General features: G+C 33.4%; 1 protein-coding gene across 2 annotated transcripts; it reads left to right on the forward strand.

Moving 5' to 3' along the window:
• Window positions 1-18,059: 18,059 nt before the first annotated feature.
• On the forward strand, window positions 18,060-22,274 carry LOC127073768 (uncharacterized). Of its 2 annotated transcripts, XM_051014990.1 has the most exons (6): window positions 18,060-18,328; window positions 18,823-18,955; window positions 19,041-19,099; window positions 19,213-21,102; window positions 21,272-21,395; window positions 21,488-22,274. In XM_051014990.1, the coding sequence occupies exons 2-6, from the start codon at window positions 18,847-18,849 to the stop codon at window positions 22,144-22,146; spliced, it is 2,841 nt and encodes a 946-aa protein (XP_050870947.1). In that variant the 5' UTR covers window positions 18,060-18,328; window positions 18,823-18,846; the 3' UTR covers window positions 22,147-22,274. The 2 variants fall into 2 exon arrangements, with proteins under 2 accessions (XP_050870947.1, XP_050870953.1); XM_051014996.1 differs by lacking the exon at window positions 18,060-18,328 and having other exon boundaries at window positions 18,428-18,955.
• The last annotated feature ends 409 nt before the right edge of the window (window positions 22,275-22,683 follow it).

Here is a 22,683-nt window from a genome sequence, read left to right on the forward strand (position 1 = left end):
ATTATTATTTATATATTTGTATCTATCCCGTCCATTTTTTAATCTTATTACCCACACCACTTCCAAGACCTTAAAAAAGCGGTCAGACCCTAGAGTTTCACCGTCAAAAGATCTTCTATGCACCATCATTCTCGGACTATCAATGATTGGCGTTAAGGGAGACTTATCAAGAAAGGAAGGACATGCTCACATGACTGAAAGTACAAATGGGGACAATCTAAAAAAGGTGCAACTTAACCTAAGTGAAGTAGAAAATGTAAAACCCCTCCTCGGTAAGTTGGAGAAACCACCAAGTACTTGTTCTATAACACATTCAAGTACAATTCTATTTTATTTTTCTTAGGGAAAATCTCAATTTTTCGTTTGGACTTAATGCTTTAGATATACCCTTTAAACAATGTTGGATATTGGATTCTAGAGCCACTAATCACATGTCACCCTTACCTACACACTTCGCCACTTATTCACCTCGTCCTAGTAAAAAAATTATCCACTGCAGATGTAGCAGGTCAAGGAACAATTCAAACTAACTCATCCATGACCCTTAACAACGTCCTTCATATCCCAAAATTGTCTATTAGTCTAATTTCCATACAAAAACTCACAAAATACTTATCATGTAATGTTATTTTCTTTAATAACTCTTGTGTTTTCAGGATAAGAATCTAGGGAGGATGATTGGATGTGCTAGAGATTGAAACAGTCTTCACTACTTGGATAAGATTCAAGCCCATATTTTCTCAATAACAATTCTTTTCTTCTTCGAAATCAATAAAGTCCAACAAAGAGAAGGTTCTCTTATACCATTGTCGCCTGGGTCATCCTTCATTTAGAGTTATTAAGAATTTATTTCCTGTTTTATTTAAAACATTAGAGATTAAGAGTCTTCATTGTGAGGTGTGTGAGCTTGCTAAATACAAGCATGTACCTTTTTTCGTTAGTAATAAAATGAATATTTTTCCATTTTATCTAGTTCATACATATATGTGGGGTCCATCTAATATTCCAAATATTTCGGGTGCCTGTTGGTTCGTAACCTTTACTGATGATTGCACTCAGGTTACTTGGGCATACTTACTTAAACAAAAATATGAAGTTAGTTGTGTTTTTTTTTTCAATTTCTCTCTATTGTCAAAAGTCAATTTGGTATGAGTATTAAGAGGATTTAGTATGATAATGCCAAGGATTATTTTAGTCATAATCTTAATTCTTTGTGTCAAAATGAAGGTATCATCCATGAGTCATCGTGTGTTAAAATGCCTCAACAAATTGGCATTGTAGAGAGAAAAACAGGTATTTGTTAGACCAAACATGTGCTATGATATTTCAAAATAAAGTTCTAAAGAAATTTTGGGGCGTGACAGTTTTAACTGCATCGTATCTCATAAATTGTTTTCCTTCTACTCTCCTTGACTCCAAAACTCTTATGGAAGACTTGTCCCTGTTCTATCCTAATGTGTCTACCTCCAGTAACCCCACTCATAGAATATTTAGGAGTACATCGTTCGTCCATATTCATAGTGATGGTAGAGGGAAACTTGATCATTGAAAGGGTTACAAATGTTATCATCCATCATCTCATAAATTGTTTATCTCTAGAGATGTCACTTACCATATGCGAGAAAGTTATTTCATTGAATCTCAACTTTAGGGGGAAACATAAATAAGGAAGATGAGTCTCTCCTACTTCCTAACCTCACTCTTGGACCAGAAGTTGAGGTTGAAACTAGTAGTGATAATGTTGGAACTAAACTTGATTCTGAAAAAGATGAAAATTTTGAAACTCATGTAAGATATGGGAAAAATTTAGTATACAAAAGAACAAAGACAATTCCTGAATCTATTCATATCGAAGAGTTTGATTTGACGTTACATGGGGTAAATTTTGTTAGTCCTTAGTGATTCAATTTCTGAATTTTCACATGAACATGATCTAAAATCCAACTCAACTCCACCACCACTACCATCACACTATAAAGATTTAAATCTTCCAACTACCCTTAGGAAATATACCAGAAACTGTACCAAAAAGCCACTTTACCCTTTATCCAACTACCTAAGCTTTGAACACGTTTCACATACCCATAAAGCCTTCATAAAAAAATTGAACACTATATAATACCTACCTCTCTATCCGAGGCATTGTTTGAATGGGAATAAGTTATGGGTTTGGAAGTTGAGATATTGGATAAGAACAATACTTAGGAATTGGTTTCTCTACTAAAAGAAAAGAAATATGTAGGGTGAAAATAGATATACATTATTAAATACAACACATATGGGTCTATTAAGAGGTACAAGGTAAGATTAGTACCCAAAAGATTCACTCAAACCTATGGAGTAGATTATCCAGAGACATTTGCTCCATTTGGAAAAATGAATATTCTCAGGGTGTTGTGTTTGTTGTTGCATGTCCCTAACACATTCAGGGGGAGTACCCCAATATGATGGTTTTGTTGCTTGTCTTATCACTTTCATTTTCATTTACTTTTGTTTATTGAGTCTCATTCATAATTGCACATCCTCTTTGAATCAAGTATTTGAAATTCATTTTTAGCATGCATAAATCGATTGTTATATTTGAGGTTTGATCAAGATGGTTTAAGTCAATTTCCTAAGTCAGTGAAACAAGAATCATAAGTGATATCAATTTAAGTTGTGTGGGAAATGAAATCTCTTACTATTTTGAAAAACTTGAAAAGGAAATGAGATTTCATGTGTGTGATTTGAATCACTCACAATCCATGATTCGAATTAAACAAAACAAAGGCAAAACATGAAAATTTGGGTGTTTGTGATTCGAATCACAGATTACACTTGATCTGAATCATGCAACTTTGTGACTCGAATCACATTTTGTGCATGACTCGAATCTCAAACCTCCTATTTGCCATTGCCTTGTTTGATTCGAACCAAACTTAACACACATGATTTGAATCATGAATCTGTATGACTAGAATCACAGTCAAATCACAGGAAAATGAGCCACTTTCATTATGAGATATTGTTTCACACTACTTTCTCATTTGACTCAAACCATAAAATGCACTTGACTCGAATCTAACTAACTTTTTCCATCCATTTTCGTGCTTAATCTTAAGCACATATAAAATCATTTTGTCGTCATTTTTCATGTGTGAATCTCATAATCAACATTGTGATTTTCTATGAAACCAACACCCTCTCATTTTTTTGAAAGTTCAATGAACTCTTGCAACAAATTTATTTTTTCTCCAACTTCAGTTTTATTTCATATCTTGATAATTTGAGATGTGTAATTGATTGAAGGATATGTCGTCTTGAAACTAATTGTTCTTGAAGATTGCATAAAGATTTTCAAGTAGTTTGCAAGATTGAGGTTATTGTCATTGATGGTGACAAATTCCAGTGAAAATAAAGAGGTTCTTCTCTCTAGATTACCTTGGTAGTGACTGTATGGAAGGCTACAGACAAGGAAAAGTTCTTCTCAAATCTCTAGACAATTATTTGCTCGAGGAATCAGTAGAATCAAGGGGTGATTGCTACACACGAAGGCTTGGAGCATATTGGTGATATTGGAAGACTCAAGAAGCGTTAATCGAGTAAAGATTACGCATAAGAGTTTGACATTACGCTGTATACAAGTTAAGATTCACATAAGAGATTTTATTTTTCTCAGCTTTATTGTGGATTGGTGATTTTTTGAACTCTTGCAAGTATTTGTCAAATAAAAAGGAACAATACAGGTTCCAATGGGAAATCATTTAAGAGTGCACATAGGCAAAACGAGGATGAACATCAGAGCACTATAAATCTCAGTGTCATCTTTGTCCCTTACTATTGCATTTAATTTTCGTAGGATTTGCATGCTTAGGTATTTCAATTCTAACATAATTTATCGTTTATTAAATTGGTAGCGATTTATTAAGTAAGGTTAGGTTTTGTTAGAGTTGGTGCCTAATCTAGCTAAATTGGTGATTAAATTATGAGAAACAATTGAGTTTAGAATTCATTGATATTGAATCTTTATATAAACACAACTTATGGAATATACAACTGAATTAATTGAATACCTTATGTATCATCGTAAAACCATTTTTGGTGTTTGTGAATTGATTTAGTGTTAACATGATCATGTTTCAATAAAACCTTCCGCGCGCACTTTTGAAAAATCTATGATATTCTTTATTTTTGAAAAAGAGGTTGAATGTTTTCTAGAAGGGTCTATTCACCCCCATTTAGACCATTTTTCTACTTCCATACTCTCACCCAACAGTATTATCAGCAAAAATAAATTTTAGAATTGTTGTATCCATAAAGAATGATGGTTTTAAAGACAGAGTAACCGTGACTTATCATTCTAAGTAAGACAAGGGTTTTGTGTTTCGTTGAGATTCGAAAAAGTAAATGACAGAAAATAAATGATAGAAAGTAAAGTTGGAGATTTCAGTGTTAACAATAACAATGCTTGTTGGGGGTAGATTTCATCATTACTTCTCTAACATGTATATCCATAGGTCAATATACTCATATACTCATCATATAATACTACGGCCTATTACCCTCATTCGTATCTCCTTTCGGTCTCCATGCCATGTGATAGGTTTGATACCCAATAGAACAATATACATTACTATTAACCAACACAGAGCCTTAAGTTTCAACAGTCAGAAAGTGGTGAGACTCTACACTGATCCTGCTACAATACGTGTGGATATTGAGCATAGACTTATGTCTAGGCTTAGTACTCAATGGATGATTATATTGGATCTAGTAATGACAAATATCTTTCAATGTCATGTCACACAATGAAAACAAGTTTTAGAGATAAGATGGGACATGGATACCTGGATCTGTTCGAAACAGGTTTGGAGTTCAATTCTTCACCCCCTAGAAAATTGGGACGAAGAACATATATTTATATATGAGTTAAATTTGAGTAAGTGGAAAGTAAAAATTATCTCCACCCTACCCTGATGCTATGTCTGGTCTATTTGCTAAGGGTTAATGATGAACTTATAGAAGATACAATTTTCTTACAAATTTATACTATTTTTAATAAGCTTTCAAATGACATTTGAATTTATAACATATCATTATTTTTTTAAAATTTATTTTTATCATCATTATTGAAGAAATTTAAATATGAATTGAAAATACATTTTAATGTATATTTATATTAAGAAATTATTTTTAATATTAATTTTATTAAACACTACAAATGAAATCAACTAGGGCTATCAAATCTAAGTTTGAACCGGGGGAATGATGCATTGTTGGGGATTTCAACATTGTCAAGAAGGAATGTGAAAGGAAAGGTACTAATACCCATGTTAACAATCGAGAGATTAAGGAGTTTCATGATTTTATTCATAGCCTTGACCTAGTGGATCTTCCTTTATTTGGAAGTAAGTATATTTGCTTTAAGTTGGGTGGTAATGCATGTAGTAGGATTGATATATTTATTGTATAAGAAGGTTTCATAAAGCTTTGGAAGCTTGAGAGCCAAGTAGTATGGCTAACGAATTAGCTTGATCATCCTCCAATTTGGATTAAGCTCAAGAAAACTTTTTAAGGACCTAAACCCTTTAAGATTTTTAGCTGTTGGTTTGACCTTGATGGGTTTATCCCCTTTGTTGAGGATGTGTGGAGATATACTAAAATCAAGGTTAAGATAGCGCTTGTGATTAAAGAGAAGTTTAAAGTGTTGAAAAGCAAGCTTAGAAGTTGGAATAAAGATGATTATTGTATTTTAAACTTAAAGTTGACAAAATAGTGAAATACTTGAATGATCTTGATCAATTAGATTCCTTGGATGATGAGTCTGTTGTTGTTAGGGCTCAAGTGGTTGTAATAAGAAGGTTGGCTTCCAATTTAGTTTGGGAAAATATGTAGAGAATGTAGAGTATTTTGAGACAGAAATCGAAATTCAAATGGGTCATTGAGGGAGATAAAATTTTATTTTTTTCACAATAGTATGAAGAGGAGGTTTATGAGGAATGGTATTGTTGGGATGTATATTGTTGGAGGTAGAAGAGTGAAGGTAAATAAAGTTAAAGTAGTAGTGGAAAAGCCACTTTCTTATAAGATTTTTGGATCCTTTGCTGACTATATATTCTTTTGATGGAGTTGGGTTTAATCAACTTTCAAATGAAGATTTTTTTCTTAGAAGCCCCATTTTATAGAGAATAAGTTAAAAATATGGTTTGGACTGGTGATATGGACAAAATTGCAAGGCCTGATGGGTTCAATCTTGGTTTCTACAATAGATGTTGGGATTTTATGAAAGAAGACATTGCAAAGTTTGTTTAGGAGTTCTATGATCAGACCATTCTTCCCAAATCCATTAGTTCCTCATTCTTGGCTTTGATACTAAAGAACGCCAATCACCGATGTCTTGAGGATTTTAAACTTATTTTATTGATAAGAAGCTTGTATAAGATCATTTCCAAAATCTTGGCTTCTAAGTTAAAATTAGTGATAAATGAATTGATTTCTTCTTGTCAATCAACTTTCATTCAGGGAAGGAAGATGATAGATGAGGTATTGGTTATTAAAGATATTTTGGATTTTGCTAAGAGGAGAAAGAGAGAGTGCATGTTTGTGAAACTTGAATTTGAGAAAATTATAATCGTGTTTCTTGGGACTTACTTAGGTGTATGCTTAGAAGGATGGACATTGGTTTCAAGTGGATGCCTTGGGTGGAAGCCACCACGTTATTTATCTCCATGTCAGTTTTAGTGAATGGAAGCCCCACTTAAGATTTACATTCTCATAGGGGTTTAAGGCAAAGAGATATTATGCCTCCATTCCCGTTCTTACTGGTTGCAAATTGCTTAGCTGGATTGATAAGGAATGCTTGTCGTTTGGGTGAGTATCATGGCCTTCAAATTCGTAACTCTATTCATTTTGAGCTTTTACACTTTGCAGATGACACATTGTTAACATGTGATAGATCTTAGTCTAATTTATGGAACATAAAGGAATTTTTTTTAATGATTTTTAGTTACAATCTTGTCTTTGCATCAATATTCACAAGAGCAAGTTGTTTGAAGTTAATTTGAAGTATGATCTTTTACAAGCTGCTTATTTCTTATTGACTTGTAAATTGGCTTAATTCCATTTATCTTTCGTGGAACCCTTGTAGGAGCTAACCCAATAAGGAAAAACACTTGGAACTCCATTCTTAGCAAGCTTAGGCATATACTATCTACTTGGAAAAAATACATCTTTCTTTGGGAGGAATGATGGTATTATTGAATGCAATTCTAAAGACCGCCCTAATTTACATGTTTTCTTTGTTTTAGGCACCTAAAGTTATCTTTGGGAGGAATGATGATATTATTGAATGCAATTCTAAAGACCATCCAAATTTACATGTTTTCTTTTTTTAAGGCACCTAAAGTTATCTTGGAAGAAATCATTAAACTGCAAAGAACACTTCTTTGGGGTAGGGTGGCTGGTTCTGGGAAAATTAATTGGGTGAGTTGGGAAAGAATTTGCATGGCTAAGGAGGATGATGGTTTGGGATTCAAAAATTGTGAGCTTTTCAATCAGGCCTTAATTACGAAGTGGTGCTAGAGGAAATTGATTGATCCTAAAGAAATTTGGTTTGACTTTATAACCTTTAGGTACGATAATATTCATTCTATATTGTTGGATGGTACAGGTGTTTGTAAAAGCAAGTTGAGTTTCTTGTGGTGGAAAGATCTTAGGAGTGTTTATGTGTCATATGTGAATGGTCAAAATGGTTTTCTAAAAATATTTGTAGTAAGCTAAGAAATGGGGGAACTATTGATTTCTGGAAGCATGTGTGGTTAGGTCAATTAGCATGACTTTTCCTCAACTTTGTAACTGTCCAAACATTGGTCAATGCAAGGTATTAGACATGGGATTTTGGTTCAAAAACTTATGGCATTGGGATATAGGTTTTGAATAGCGTAACTTGGATGAAGAGGAGGAAATCCAATTAGAGAATTTACTTGAGATTTTGAAAAAAAAAACTGCTTGTATCTTCTGTAACGGGTTGAAGGAATCAACCCTACACGTGTTCGTCGAGTGCGACTTTGTTTTGCAAGTCTAGGACATGGTAGCTGTTTGGTTTGGAGCCAAGGATTTTGTTGGAGCACATTTGGTAACTGCTCGTTTGCAATATGTTAGAGTTTAGCTGCATGGTTTTGTTAATAAGAAGCTTTTTTTTGTCTATTTTGATTAGTAATTTGTTAGAATGTTGGGCTATCTAGGAATGAGGTAGTTTTCAAAGATAGGAAGAGAAGTGTGGAGGAAATTCTTGCTCTTGTCAAGGCTTTGTTTTGGGATTGGTTAGCTATTAACATTAGAGAAAAAGTCATTTTAGATTGGAAGGTGTAGATTTCAAATCCTTTGATCTATGTTTGCTAGGTTGTGGTTGTTTTGTTTTGTTGTCCTCTTTTCTAATTTGGGTTGAGCACCCCTTGTGCTTGACAATTTTACCTACCACTCCCCCAATTTACCATAATACCCATATTACCATTGCCAAAATTTTAGCCAAAAAGCTTAGGACGAAAAATCAGGTAGAACAAATGAAATTTCAAGTACAAATAAAAAAAAACACGATAGTGTATATAAAAAAAATCGGTATGTAGCTATACCAATTTTTTCTAAATAGCGGTGTGTGGAAAAACTAATCGGTCTCTTTAAAAAACACTATGTTATACTAGATTATTTGCAAACCTTTGAAAATTTTGGTAGTGTAAAATCACCGGGTTTTTTAAAAACCTTATGCGCTTACCAGATCTTTAGAGAATCTAAAAAAAAATCCAATAATGTAATTTTTAAGGATTGAGATTTTGCTGACAATTTTGTACGATTATAATTGCACTGATTATTTTGTGTGGCGCATAATGAATCCAAACTTGTATAAATAGGGATCATGAGTTGTTAAGAAAAAATCTTACAATGCCTCACTATTTATTTAAGGCAGAAGCGTGCTATAATAAGGTGAAACTTCCTTTTGATTTTGGACTCCCGAAGGACACCATCTGTCTCACTCTTTTGGGATCCAAATTAAATAATATGTTGTCCAACACCGAGAATAAAAAGGTGAGCAAGATCAAATTTCTTGCACCATGAATTGATACTGATGGAAGAGTGAAATACGATTGTATTCATTTGAAGAGTGATGAAGATTTTAAGGTTATGTGGAGAACTTATCACCGTAGGTTAACAAAGTGACCGATTGAGTTATATACGAAAATTTCTAGATATGTCGATGACATAATCAAAATGTTGAAACATCCAGAATCATCTAATAATGTGTATGTTTTGTTATATATTATTGTTTCGTAAAGTTATGTAATTATATGTGTTAAGTTATATTAATCATCATGTGTTAAGTTATCTTATTTGTGAATGTTAAGTTGTGTTTATACTCTAAGAATGGAAGTGACAAAATATTATCTAATAAATTATATGATGCAAATGTATTTATAATTATCTATAAAGAGAATATAGATTTTTGAGTCGACTCTTTTTCATATTCAAAATTTATCCTTAAATAATTGTTTTTTTCTAAAAATAAAATAAATAGCAATCGGAAACTGTATCGTAGCACTACCATGTGGATCTATCTCATAATACAATTTTCATTCATAATTCATATTACGATTATTAGAAGGGGTTATGGAATTATAAAAAAAAATGAAAGAAAGAGAAACCAGAAAACTAGGATTCGGAAGAAAAGCAAAGGGAGATAGAAGAAGACAATAAAAATGGTAGATACGTATAGTTCTGAAGGTCGCAGTTTGTTATCTACATCGTGCAAGATATCCTCTAATTCTTTTTAAATTTTTTGGTTTTTAAATTTTTTTTGGGCTTAAGGACAATTAGCCTTTTTCGTATGGCCTTTTCTTTAGTTTTTGTTTAGTTTATAGACAAAGTGATTCTTTCCTATGTGTTTATAGACTTATGTCTAACATGTTTATTTACCAGTTATATTTTATCCTTCATATAGAAATTGAATTTCCATTTCATTTATTTTACAAACTCGCACACAAAAAATATAAAGCAGTTATAAAATTAAAGAGAAAAAAGGAAGCAGTTACGAAATTAAAAAGAAAATAATACGAAAGTCTTCTTTTATTTATAGGAAAAATGGAATAAAGGTAATATGATACAATAGAGATAAAAGGTACATCAAAGAGAAATGTGATATCATAAATAGAGAACCACACAAGATGACCACAAATTTCACCATTGAGAAGTGCATGTAGCCGTTGATGACGGAGGTGCCACCGTAGAAACGGATCACAAAATGTGTGTTTTCTAACTATCGTTTCCCTGTTCATATTTGTATATTCGGTTCTTTATTTGTTTATAGCCTCTTTTTTTTTTTTCATTTCCTTTTGTTTGTATGCAAAATTTTGTTCTTTTTGAGCACTGAATAATTTTCAATTGAAATTTTTAATGTAAGAATTAATAATTAAAAATAGGAGTAGAAATAGGGCAAACCAACTAATAGAGGGGCCTATAGCCTGGTCTACATAAGCTCAAATCAGATCATATTTTTTTTAAATAGAAAAGACCTAACTTTTTTATAAACCTATTTAGTTAAAAATGTTAGGTCTCATGCCATAAAAAAACCTTTTAAGCCGACTAGATTAGCCTATTTTAGTAAATATGAATAATTTTATTATCATCATTATATAATATTTTGTATTTTGAATTAAATACATAAATAAAACTTGGTTATCTTTGAGAATTTATGAAAATAATAAGAAAACACCTTATGAACAATGTCATAAGTTATTTTTATAAGTTCTTTTAAACAAATAGTCTCATAAAAATTATGTTAATAGATTAATTAAAATAAGTAAATGCAAACAAACTTTTAGTCTTATTGGTCTTTTAGTTTGTAAGTTAATTTAAATATTATTTGAATGACTTATTTACATATGTATAAAATAAATAGACTTTTATGTAGGCTAATAGGATAACCAGACCTTCGAAAAGGCCAAACTTAGGTCTAAAAATTGGTCAATGACATGCTACAGGCCAGACTTAGGCTTCAATTTTTTTACAGGCCAAACTTAGGCTTGGCAAAGCCTACCTCGGCTCAACCTATTTCCACCCCTAATTGAAAAGTAAATTCAATCTATGATACCCCAAAATTTGCCCTCCCCTTTTCACGTTTCATTTGACTTTTGGTTTGAGATCATCTGCATTCATTCATGCCAAATACATGTATATCATTGATTCATGTTAGCATGTTCAAACAATCATCATAGATTTAAGGTTTGTGGTATTTATACCTAATAAGAGCTTAGGGTTTGCACAAGAACCAAGCCCTAGGGCTTTAGTGGTAAAGTCAGTTTGGAATCAAGCCATGAAACCCTAATTCTTGGAGCTTAAGAGCTTGGTTTATGGAGATTGCATCATGGTATGCATAAACCCTAGCTCTTGATCTTTGATGCTCACAGATCATGTGGTTTGCATTGGGGTATTGGAAACCCCAGTTTTTAGTTCATGTCATTGGTTCACCATTCTTGCCATGTTATACCAAGTCCTAAACCACCCGTAATGTGTGAACAAGATTAGTATAATCATAATCATACTTTGATTCAAATACATCACATAATATCATGGTTCACCATTCCAAAACCATTCCAATCCAAACCAATGCAATGCATGCCATAACTCAATCCTAATAGGCTAACACGAACTAGCAATTCAAACTTATTAACACACCAATCATCCCACATTCAATTAACAAAAACATTTCGGAATTAATGAACAAATTATTGGTTCCTAATTAATTGACAATCTAACAGAACTTTACACTAACCAACTTCTATAACCATAATCCATTCTACCTAATAATTGTACCAAGTTAACAACCCTATTTATCACCGGTGCAACAGGGTATTTGACCCAAGCAAGTCACCTTTTGACATCAACAACTCCAAGCAACATTTGCATTTTCAGATGTAACTTTAAACTGTTTTAAAAAAATCCAAATTAACCCTAACTGATTTCAACAGGCTGCTGCACACAAGATCAATTTTGTTGAAGTCCAAAACCATTAACTTTCCAATGAATCAACTTCTAACAATTTCCAAAATCAAATCATCTACTAACAGAAAATGTTGCTAAACTACTAGCTAATTCACATGAATTTAACACTTTTTAACATTCACTTAACCAACATTATAACAATTTTTTTTACAGAAAAATGATTAACCTAAACTAACTGTCATGAATACAGTTCAACTAAATCTAACAGGTTCTACTTGGTTCAATTACCATTAACCACTCAATTGAGTTAACCATAACTGAATATAATAAACTAACAAAACCTGCAGTCTGTAACAGAAAACATACATGCACTAGCAGGTTATCAAATCCATAACAATTTCACACAAACTTCATCCTAACCAGTAACCTACAATGGACAGTAACTTAACAGATCCTAACAACAAACTAACAAACTCATCTAACTAATTCTTAACAGATAATTAACAGTAAGTTAATTTCTAACTGGTTTGAACTAGCAAGATTTAACAAAGTTAATCTCTGTTAAATCCATCCCCTATATATTCTCGAATCATCACTTTCAGAGTAAAAAACTTCTACACAAAACCTTCATAGATCATTGCACATTCATCACCATCACCACCAACATTAGAACTCTCAACCTCCTCTCTCTCGATTCACCACTCATCAACCTCACTAATTCAGTTCTCCCTCTGCACTCTCACCATAAATTCATCAGTCTCTCTGCTCCCATCCTCTCACACACAGAAGAATCATCAACAAACATCAATATCAACGCTTCCTATGGACTACAAGAAGAGGTAGGAGAAGGAGAAAGAAAATAATTCGTTGCAGGGAAAGGTGGAGTTCTAAGTGCATACCTGAGATTCCGTTGCTTCGAAATCATCATCCTTTTCCCAACCCCTTTATCCTTTTTTTTTTTGCTTTTACATTCTTTTTGTTATCTTTTTTTTAATTGTTTTTTCTTTGATAAAATTACTTAGAAAATCAATAAACAAATGTTTTAATTCTTACATTAGAAAATAATAATATTATTTATTTCTTACTCTTTTAGAATTAATTAATTTTAATCATAATTAGTTATTTTGTTAGAATATGATCTTTTTAGGATTAATTTTGTAGTTAATTGCTAATTAATAACAACCATGTTCCCCTAGTTCTAGGCTCTTTTTTAGAATTATGATTAACTTAATTTGATCAATCCTTAGGGTTTTAGGCCATGCGTGATTTGTTAAGTGATTTCATCCTTATTGATTGAGTTGAACAAAGTTGCTTTGATCAATTAAATCCTTTGACATATGCATATTCCCTCAGTCTATTCAAGTGATAAAAAGTCTCTTGATCATTTGATAAGAATAGTCCCCTGTACTGGAGTTGTATTGGGTCTCAAGACCTCAATTCAAGTTCAAGCCTTCATACTTCAATCAAGTCAGACAGACATTGCAGCTAGACTGGACACTGGACTACTATCCAAGCACAACAAAGGTCATGTATCAACATTTGTCAATTATGTTTCAAACTGTATGTCATGAGCCTTAAGCGGTAGAGACGGGGTGAGCGGCAACATTCATATCCTCATTCTAAATATCTTTTGGTAGGAGACAAATGACCAAATTGCTCAGAGTATTCACGTCTACTCGTAGACTTTAGTGCAATTCGAATCAAATAATTATCAAGTCTCTTTCTTCACAAACAACACTACATCATCAGGAGCAATAAAAAATAATCTTTTTCAGCAATTTGTCAGTTATGATGAGGATTACACGACATGAGCCTTAAGCAGTAGAGAAAGGGTGAGAGGGAGCATTCTTATTCTCATTCTGAATATCTTTGGGTATGGGACCAATGACCCAGTTGCTCAAAGTATTCACCTTTTCTCATAGATTTTAGTGCAATTCAAATCAGGTAATTGACAAGTCTTCTTCAGGTAAGCACATCAACCATTCAACATTTAACATTGCAACATCATTGCTTCATCAACCACACTTTATATTTGGATCAAGTATCATACTCTCTTTGATATCCACACATCATTTGGATTAATCACCTCATGGTCAAGTACCCATCTTTGAATCCCAATCAATCTCTCATTCATGCTCTCCTTATTAGTCCTCTCGTGCTTAGGCAAACCATCTCTCATTCGTGTTTGCTTTATCAGACTTCTCGTGCTTAGGCAAACCATCTTTCATTCATGTTTTCCTTATCAGTCCTCTCATGCTTAGGCAAACAATCTCTCATTCATATTTGCCTTATCAGTCCTCTTGTGCTTAGGCAAATAATTTCTCATTCATGTTCGCCTTACCAGTCCTCTCGGGCTTAGGCAAACCATCTCTCATTCATGTTTGCCTTATCAGTCCTCTTGTGCTTAGGCAAACCATATCTATCTTAATCGCCTTGTCAGTCCTATCGTGCTTAGGTAAACCATATCGATCTTGATCGCCTTGTCATCCCTATCGTGCTTAAGCAAACCATATCTCATTCATGTCCGCCTTATCAGTCCTCCCGTGCTTAGGCGAACCCTTTTGAGCTTTTTTTCCTTATCAGTCCTCTCGTTCTTAGGAAAATCATCTCATGCATGTTCACCTTATCAGTCCTCTCGTGCTTAGGTGAACCCTTTCGATCTCTTTTGTCTTATCAGGACTCTCGTGCTTAGGCAAACCATCTCATTCATGTTCACCTTATAAGTCCTCTCGTGCTTAGGTGAACCCTTTCGATCTCGTTTACCTTATCAATTCTCTCGTGCTTAGGAAAACACCCTCTTTTGTCTCTTTGGCCATACCATCTATTGGTCCATGCCCCATTCTTTCATTCTCTTTGGCGAATTACCATATATTCAAGCAACTTTCTATTCAAGCAATTTTCTTCGTCTTTTGGCAACCTAATCAATTATTTATTTCTTTTTGTATTAGTTATATGAACTACGGAACTCTGATTTCTTTATTGCACTATGAGGATATGTAGGCATGAGGGCCCCAATCCTCAACGTACATATTAATTATTAATTTCTTTTTCTCCCTCTTATTCAGATCATTTCCATGTAACCTTTAGATAACACCCATTCGAGCAAAGAACAATCAAAATGGTTCTTGTTGAGTACAATGGATGTGAGGGGTGCTAATACCTTCCTCTTGCATAACCGACTTCCTTACCCATTTTCTCTTCCCCTAAGTTTTATCGATGATTCCCTTTCCTTCAAGAATAAATAAAGTTCGATGACGACTCTATTGTATCTTCGAGTGTGCGATGCGCTCAGGTATATTGTGTGTAGCTTCACACCCTTATTTATGAATTGAAATCATTTCTAATTTATTTGGCCAAATTCTAGTTTTAATATTTTCTTTCACATATTATCATTTTTGTTTTTTGTTTATTCTTATCACTTCATTTTGACAATTTATACGACATGCTTCCTCTTTGTATTTTTTTTAGATGCATTTTTCTGTATTGAATTGTGAATGTTTAAAAAAAATTTAAATAAGAATTCATAGTCTGCTTCTCATCTTAAATTGCAATGTCTATTCTCTTCTAACACATTTTGGTGTAAACTATTTATGCTTTCAATTTTACTCTTGACTACTATTTTTTCAAAGATAATTAGGACATTATTTTTTCTAAGAGGGAAATAAGAAAATGAAAGTATTAACAAACAGAGGAGAAATTAAGGAAATATGAAATGAGGGAGATGAACAAAAGGATAAATGACAAGGATGTGGGAGAACAACGGTGAGTAAGTGGTCTGAGGAGGAGATAGGGAGAAATGTCATAAATAAGAACCAAATTAATAAGTAAATCTTTTTCATACCTAAAATAGACTAATATAATCGACAAGATGCCCAGTCTCAAAGACATTCGCCTCTCCAAGTGCAGAATATAAAATAGTTAGTGCAATACACCTCATGCCCAACAGACATGGTCAAGTTTACTAAACAGCCACATGTACTTCACCATCAATATATACATGAGAATTATCCGTTAAGATAATACATCCTATAAGATGTAGTATGTATACCCTAGAGGCTTCCTCATACATAAACTGATTCACTGGATCACCATACCTACACTTGAGCAAAGATAGTAGAAAGTGAGCACCCATGTTAAATCTAAGCTCCTCTATCACATATTCCCCATTAACTCTCAAGTCCTATACAATAATAATATGTGCTAACTGCTAGCTAATGAGAGGAGCGATAAAGAAACTACCTGTAAGGGGAAGATGAAACAGGGATGAGACATCATCCAAGGTAATCGTCATCTCACCAAACGGAAGATGTCTCTTCCTGCCATCGCTCAACAAAGGTTGTCAATAGCCGACAGTCGAGCATCGTCAGGGAACAACCCACCAATGAAAGTAGACCATAATTATCCATAATTTCCCTGATCTTCCTAGGCATCAAGGCATATAAGAACTTCTTCAACTTCTTCAATGAGACCTCAAGGAAACCCATCATCCGTGTGTACAGACAACTCTGTCGAAGTAGGAGCAGTAACCTCTATATCAACAGGAGGAGTAACCTCCATAACACCAGTAACTGGTGCCTCTGTATCCGTCAGAGAAGTAACCTCCATATCACCAGGAGGAGTAACCTCCATAACACCAGTAACTGGTGCCTCTGTATCCGTCAGAGAAGTAACCTCCATATCACCAGTAGCAAGCGCCTCAGAATGATGAGGCACCTCAATCTCGTCCACCATCAGCCTGTCATCCACACTTACTGCTTGGACATCTTCAACAAACGCAACATCAAGCTCATCATCAATATCTCTGGTCCATCCATGAACTCTAGATCTTATATGTCAGATACTGCAGGGTGCGCGAAACTGTTCGACCTCCAACTGCCTCATGTGCGAGCCGGTTAAGGCTACTCTCCCCGCACAGATATGCAAGTCCTCTAAATCATTTGCCCTCACACGAGCCCTCGATGCAACAACTACATCTCTATCATATTGCATAGAGACAATCGTCCAGTATGAGCCTCTAGTCCTTATTGAAAATACAAAAAAAAACAATGAAATATGTACTATCGTTTTTTTAAAATCGAAATCATCAAGATTTTTATTTTATTTTTTTAAATATTTGTGTCCTCTTATATACATTTACACTTTTTTCAAAAAATTCAAATAAAAACATACAATTTTATCGATTTTTTAAAAATAGCCAATAAAAAACACGTATTTTTACCGTGTTTTCAAAATAATCGATAGAAACACATGAATTTTTTTGGGTCTAATTTATGATGTAGCATGTAAAATTTTCCTTGTGCTCTTATTATTGAATTATCTCTACTTATAAAAAAAGTAATTTATGTAATAGTGCATATGTTTGAATGCTATCATCTAACTTATCTTACACATATTTTTTTACCAAATGGAACTTTGAGCTGATTATTTTAAATTAGAATTATTTAGATTGAGAGAAGGATTATATTAAATTTTATTAATTCAAATTAAAAACTAAACTAAATTATTAATTATATAAAGAAGAATAAAACTATAACTATAAATATAATAAGGAAATATGACAGAGTAAAATTTATACTATCAATTAATCAACTACTTGTATTCTCCTATATCACATTTTAATTTTAAAATTATATTGATAATAAAATAAATTAATGAATTTCCAAGTACCTTTAATCTCATATAATAAAATAAAATCAAAATTTAATTTTTCATTTTTATACAGTATATATGTAAAAAATATCATTCGGCCTTTTGTACGGTTAATGTCATTAGGTAAAGAAGTACGTATAATTAAAAGTATTTAAATGAAGAAAGAAATTGGAAGAATAAAAGTCCATGAGTTTATTTGAATGATAAGGAACTCGAAAGGACAGTACACGTGTCATAAAACAATTGGTAAAATAACAACCCAAATACAAGGAAGGAAGTGACGTTATGAAGCTCCTTCGGACCAACACTTTTCCCTGTTTGGAATTTGAATTCGCATCCCTCTCTAAAGAGACGTTGTAAACTCTTCCCATTTTTATAATCCAAACAAACTTCTATATTTTCAAATAAAAGCGTTTTTTTCAATTATTATTATTTCTCTATTTTATTTTTCTCTCTGTCTCCATTTATTAATGTTGTTTCAAACGGTGTCTTTCTCTCTCTATCTCTCTCTATTCCCCAAATTTTGATTCAGTTTTTTTTCTCTTCCACTTCTAACAACCTCAAATTCAATTGTCTTTCTTTCACTCTGAAAAGAAAACAAAAAAAAAAAACAAAAAAAAAAACATGTTTTTGTAGTGGTGGGTGTTATATACTTCTCTTTCACCATACTCAAATGAATAACTAGCTCACCCATCTCATTCTTTCAACTGTAAGTCTTCACTCTAATCTTAAAGTTTGCATCTTTTCTTCTTTTCCTTTAATGGATTCTTTCCCTTTGCTTCTTCCTTTTTTCGAATTTCGTCGCTTTATTGGTGCTACATTGTTATCACATATCTTATTTTTAGTGTTCTGATTCGGTTGAAGAAGTTTGAACTTTTTTTTATTTTTTTTATTCATTAGTTGTTTGGTTGATGAGTATTGAATCAGATTCATTTGGTAGAGAAGTATTGATTGTAGTTTACTCAGCTTACACTTGTAGTTAGGATTACTACTTGTTTGATTTCAGCTTAAATTTATGCTATGGAACTTTAGATTTGTGTGTACTTGATTAGTAGAATCAAGGGCTGTGTTTATATATAAGCAAATTAGGAGATATGAAGGGAAGGGTTTTAAGGTGGATCTTAGGTTTTTTTTCAGAATGAGATTTAGGGATGCAGAAAATGATCTTTTGTTAACTGTATTGAATTGATTTTCTTGGTTTAGATTGTGGTTTACTGAGTTTGAAAAATGGGAGTTGAAAAAGAAGGGACTAGAAGTGGAGGTAGTTTTTTCCACTTATTTGATTGGACTTCGAAATCGCGAAAGAAATTATTTGCATCCAAATCAGATTTACCAGGTACATACATCTCTTGTTAATTGAATTATTGTTGAAAGTTATTTTATCTTTTTCTGTTGCTAACTTTTTCTTCATCATTTTGTAGAGTCTTTGAAACAGGAAAGGAAATCTAATCACAATGGGGCAATGAGACATCCCTATCTGGTGACGCGATATTACTATCTTGAGTCTCGACTGCTAATTACTTGCGGATTATTACTTATTATCTTCGGTTTTTGTTGTGAAACTTGCTAATTACCTGCTTAAATTTCTTCCAGGTGGATGAAGATGACAATGGTGTAGGGGAATTTGTTAGAGGAAGTTGTGATCATAGTTATGCTTCATCTGTTACAAGTGATGAAACGTCGGGAACAAGAGCTCCTAATGTAGTTGCGAGGCTTATGGGATTAGATTCTTTGCCTCCTTCTGGTTTCTCTGATCCCTACTCTTCTCCATATTTTGATACCAGATCCCTTCAAGACGAGGCTCAATTCCTTAGGAAAAATCATGAGGAACTGAGAGTATTGAAGGGATCTGGTATAATGGAGGCTCAGCCTCAGAAGACGGTTATTAGGCCGATTGAGAAGTTTCAGAAAGAAGTATTACCTCCGAAGTCAGCTAAATCGATTCCAGTTACGCACCATAAACTTTTGTCCCCTATTAAGAATCCCGGCTTTGTTCCGTCCAACAATGCTGCTTATATAATGGAGGCTGCTGCGAGAATTATCGAACCTGGGTCTTCCCAAGCAAAGGCTAAAGCACATATGGCATCATCGACAGTCTCATTGAGGGTTAAAGATCTTAGAGATAAGTTAGATTCTTCGCAAAAAGGGCCTCTAATTGGGACATCTTCCGTAGCTTTTAGGACTCGAGAGCTTAAAGAAAGAAGAGACATTTCTCAAAGAACAAGCAGGGTTTCAGAACCTTCTCAAAAGTCATCATCAGCCGAATTGAATGCTACAAAGTATTTAAAGGGACAGTCTTTAAACAGAAGCTGGAATGGAACCGCGGAAACATCCGTCAAGTCTCCTACACATGCAGAAGAAGATACTTCTTTGAAGAATAAGGGGAAATCCGCTTCTTTGAACAGAAGCTGGGATGGAACTGCGGAAACATCCGTCAAGTCTCCTACACATGCAGAAGAAGATTCTTCTTTGAAGAATAAAGGGAAATCTGTTTCGCTTGCAATCCAAGCAAAAGTGAATGTTCAAAGAAGGGAAGGTTTGAGCTCTACCGGTGGCAGAAGTTTGATGAACCAAAAAGAGCATCTCGACGCGAAATCAAATCAGCCACCTAAGGCAAATGCTCAGAAAAATTTGCATAGGAAATCTTCTTGCCAGAATTCTTCTTCTAATGTTCTCAGGCAGAATAATCTGAAACAGAACCATTCAATGGATATGAACGACAAATTAATACCAACTAAGCCGTTGGTTCCCAATTCACAAGGTAGAAAAGTTATAACTGGAGATTCCTCTTACGGCCGGCATAGAAGCTCTAATGGTAAATCCACCGCGAAATCTAAAACTGGATTGAAAAAGTCAGCCGTGGAGGTGACAGATAGCGAAAACGAAATTCTATATACCCGCACAAACAATTTCCCTAGAAAGAAAAGGACTACAGACAAGGACTGGAACGATAGAGTTGTGGATAATTTGTTCATCGATAAAACTCCAAAGCCTGTTAAGCATGAAGAAGTGAAAAAGAAAGACATGGACGTAGTTTCCTTCACATTCACTACACCGTTAACAAGGAGCAGCAGTCCAGGTTTCGAGACACCTCGACAAGGTGTAAAGAATACTAATGATCTTTCATTGGATCAACGCATTAAAAGAGTGTTGCTTGACGCAGACAGTTCGAGGTCTCCGATAGGATATAATGTAATTGGTGGTGACGCCTTAGGTATACTTTTAGAACAGAAACTGAGGGAATTGACAAGTGGAGTTGAAAACTCATCTTCCAGTGATGTTTCTAAAGCGAGGCAACTTTCAAATTCCGCACCAATGTCAAATGATCAAGTAACCAACTTTAATATAGTAAACCTCAATCCAAGATTGCAGCTGAAGAAAGACCAAGACATGTCGTTTTCGGACAGTCTAAGCAGTAGCCGTGGCTCTAACACATCATTCACCAATCATCAAGAATCATCATTGAAACAACATAAATCATGGGTATGTCACATTCTTTTAATTTTTTTGTTGCCTAATTTTTATACAAGTTACTATCTCTGTAGTTATATCTGTTATAATTGGTTCTACGAAACAAATTGCACTTTCGTTTATGCAAATGTCATGTTTAATTTGAACCATTGAGTGAGTCATTAACTCAGAGATGTTGCAGGGTGATGAGATGGAACCACTGTCATCCAATTGCCGACAACCAAGTCCTGTATCCGTTCTTGAACCGTCTTTTTCAATCGAAAGTTGTGAATCCTCGATGAGCATGGACGTTACTAGTACAGAAGGTAGTTAGTTTATTCTTAAAAAGTGACCGTTTTTTTAGTTATTTAGTTTAACGACACACGAGTGGTAATGTTTAATGTTTATATACTTTCAGGAAGCAAGATGTTTTCATCTATTCAAGCTCAGGAGATCCATGGCTTTAATTTTTCGAGGAAATTCTATCCCTCAGAATCCGACGCAGAGTTATCTGATTCAGCTTCTTCAACCTCGACCAGGACTATGATTAAGAAGCACGCGGATACATTTTGTATGAAGTTTGGAAGATCATCAAGTACATGGGAGCTAGAATATGTTAAAGAGATACTATGTAATGTTGAGTTGATGTATATAGATTTTTCCCTGGGCCGATCACGCGAGGTTGTGAACTCGCATCTGTTCAGTCAGTTGGAAAGCCGAAAGGGAGGTTTCAAGAGCGATGACGAATCGAGGATAGAAAGGAAAGTTATATTTGATATTGTGAGTGAATGTATGGATTTGAGATGCAGGAGTTATGTAGGAGGAGGATACAGAATGTGGAGTAAAGGGTTTGAAATGGTGAGAAGAAAAGATTGGTTGGCAAAAGATGTGTACAAGGAGATTTTGGGGTTGAGAGGGATGAGAGATTCAATGGTAGATGAGCTTGTGGACAAGGATTACCAATATGAAAAGTGGTTGGATTATGAGGTTGATGCTTTTGAATTTGGTGAAGAAGTTATGGATCAAATTTTTGATTCTTTGGTTGATGATGTTTTCTATGAAATGTTGCAAGTTTAAATTAAACACTTTGATTATTGATTTTCTGGCTGTTTGGTTGAAATTGAAATCATTGTTGTTTTCTTATTTATTCATTCATGGATGTTGTATTATCAAGAATTTATAAATATAATTATAGGTATTTTCTACATGGTATAAATATAGTTAATCATTTATCATTAGTTAAGTTAATAATAATTTTTTAGTTAAAATTAAGTAATAATATATCATTAAATTATATTTATCAATATTTTAAATTATATTTATAATTAAATATACAATTATGTTAAATATATTTTGAAATTAACTTAACGAGTATTGCCACGTGATTTGAAAATTCAAAGCTAGATGTATGAATATAATAGATGAAATGACATATTTAAAAATTAAGTAATTTGTTTTGAAATTTCAATATTATAAAATAATATATTAAAATAGTGAAAATTTAAAACTATTCTTTTGTAAATATTTATTTAAACCAATTTTTTATTTAAAGTATTTTACTTAAAAACTTTTTATTAAGTTTTTTTAAAACAAAAATATGTGATATGTAGTAAC

The sequence above is a fragment of the Lathyrus oleraceus genome, chromosome 1, assembly GCF_024323335.1.
Source record: "Lathyrus oleraceus cultivar Zhongwan6 chromosome 1, CAAS_Psat_ZW6_1.0, whole genome shotgun sequence".
In the NCBI taxonomy this organism is placed as follows: Eukaryota; Viridiplantae; Streptophyta; class Magnoliopsida; order Fabales; family Fabaceae; genus Lathyrus; species Lathyrus oleraceus.

Excerpts from the sequence above, each read along its gene's own strand:
- LOC127073768 (XM_051014990.1), top strand. The coding sequence starts at position 18,847 with ATGGGAGTTGAAAAAGAAGGGACTAGAAGTGGAGGTAGTTTTTTCCAC. Across the intron at positions 19,100-19,212 it reads CAATGAGACATCCCTATCTG|GTGGATGAAGATGACAATGG; the intron begins GTGACGCGATAT and ends AATTTCTTCCAG. Across the intron at positions 21,103-21,271 it reads TGAAACAACATAAATCATGG|GGTGATGAGATGGAACCACT; the intron begins GTATGTCACATT and ends GAGATGTTGCAG.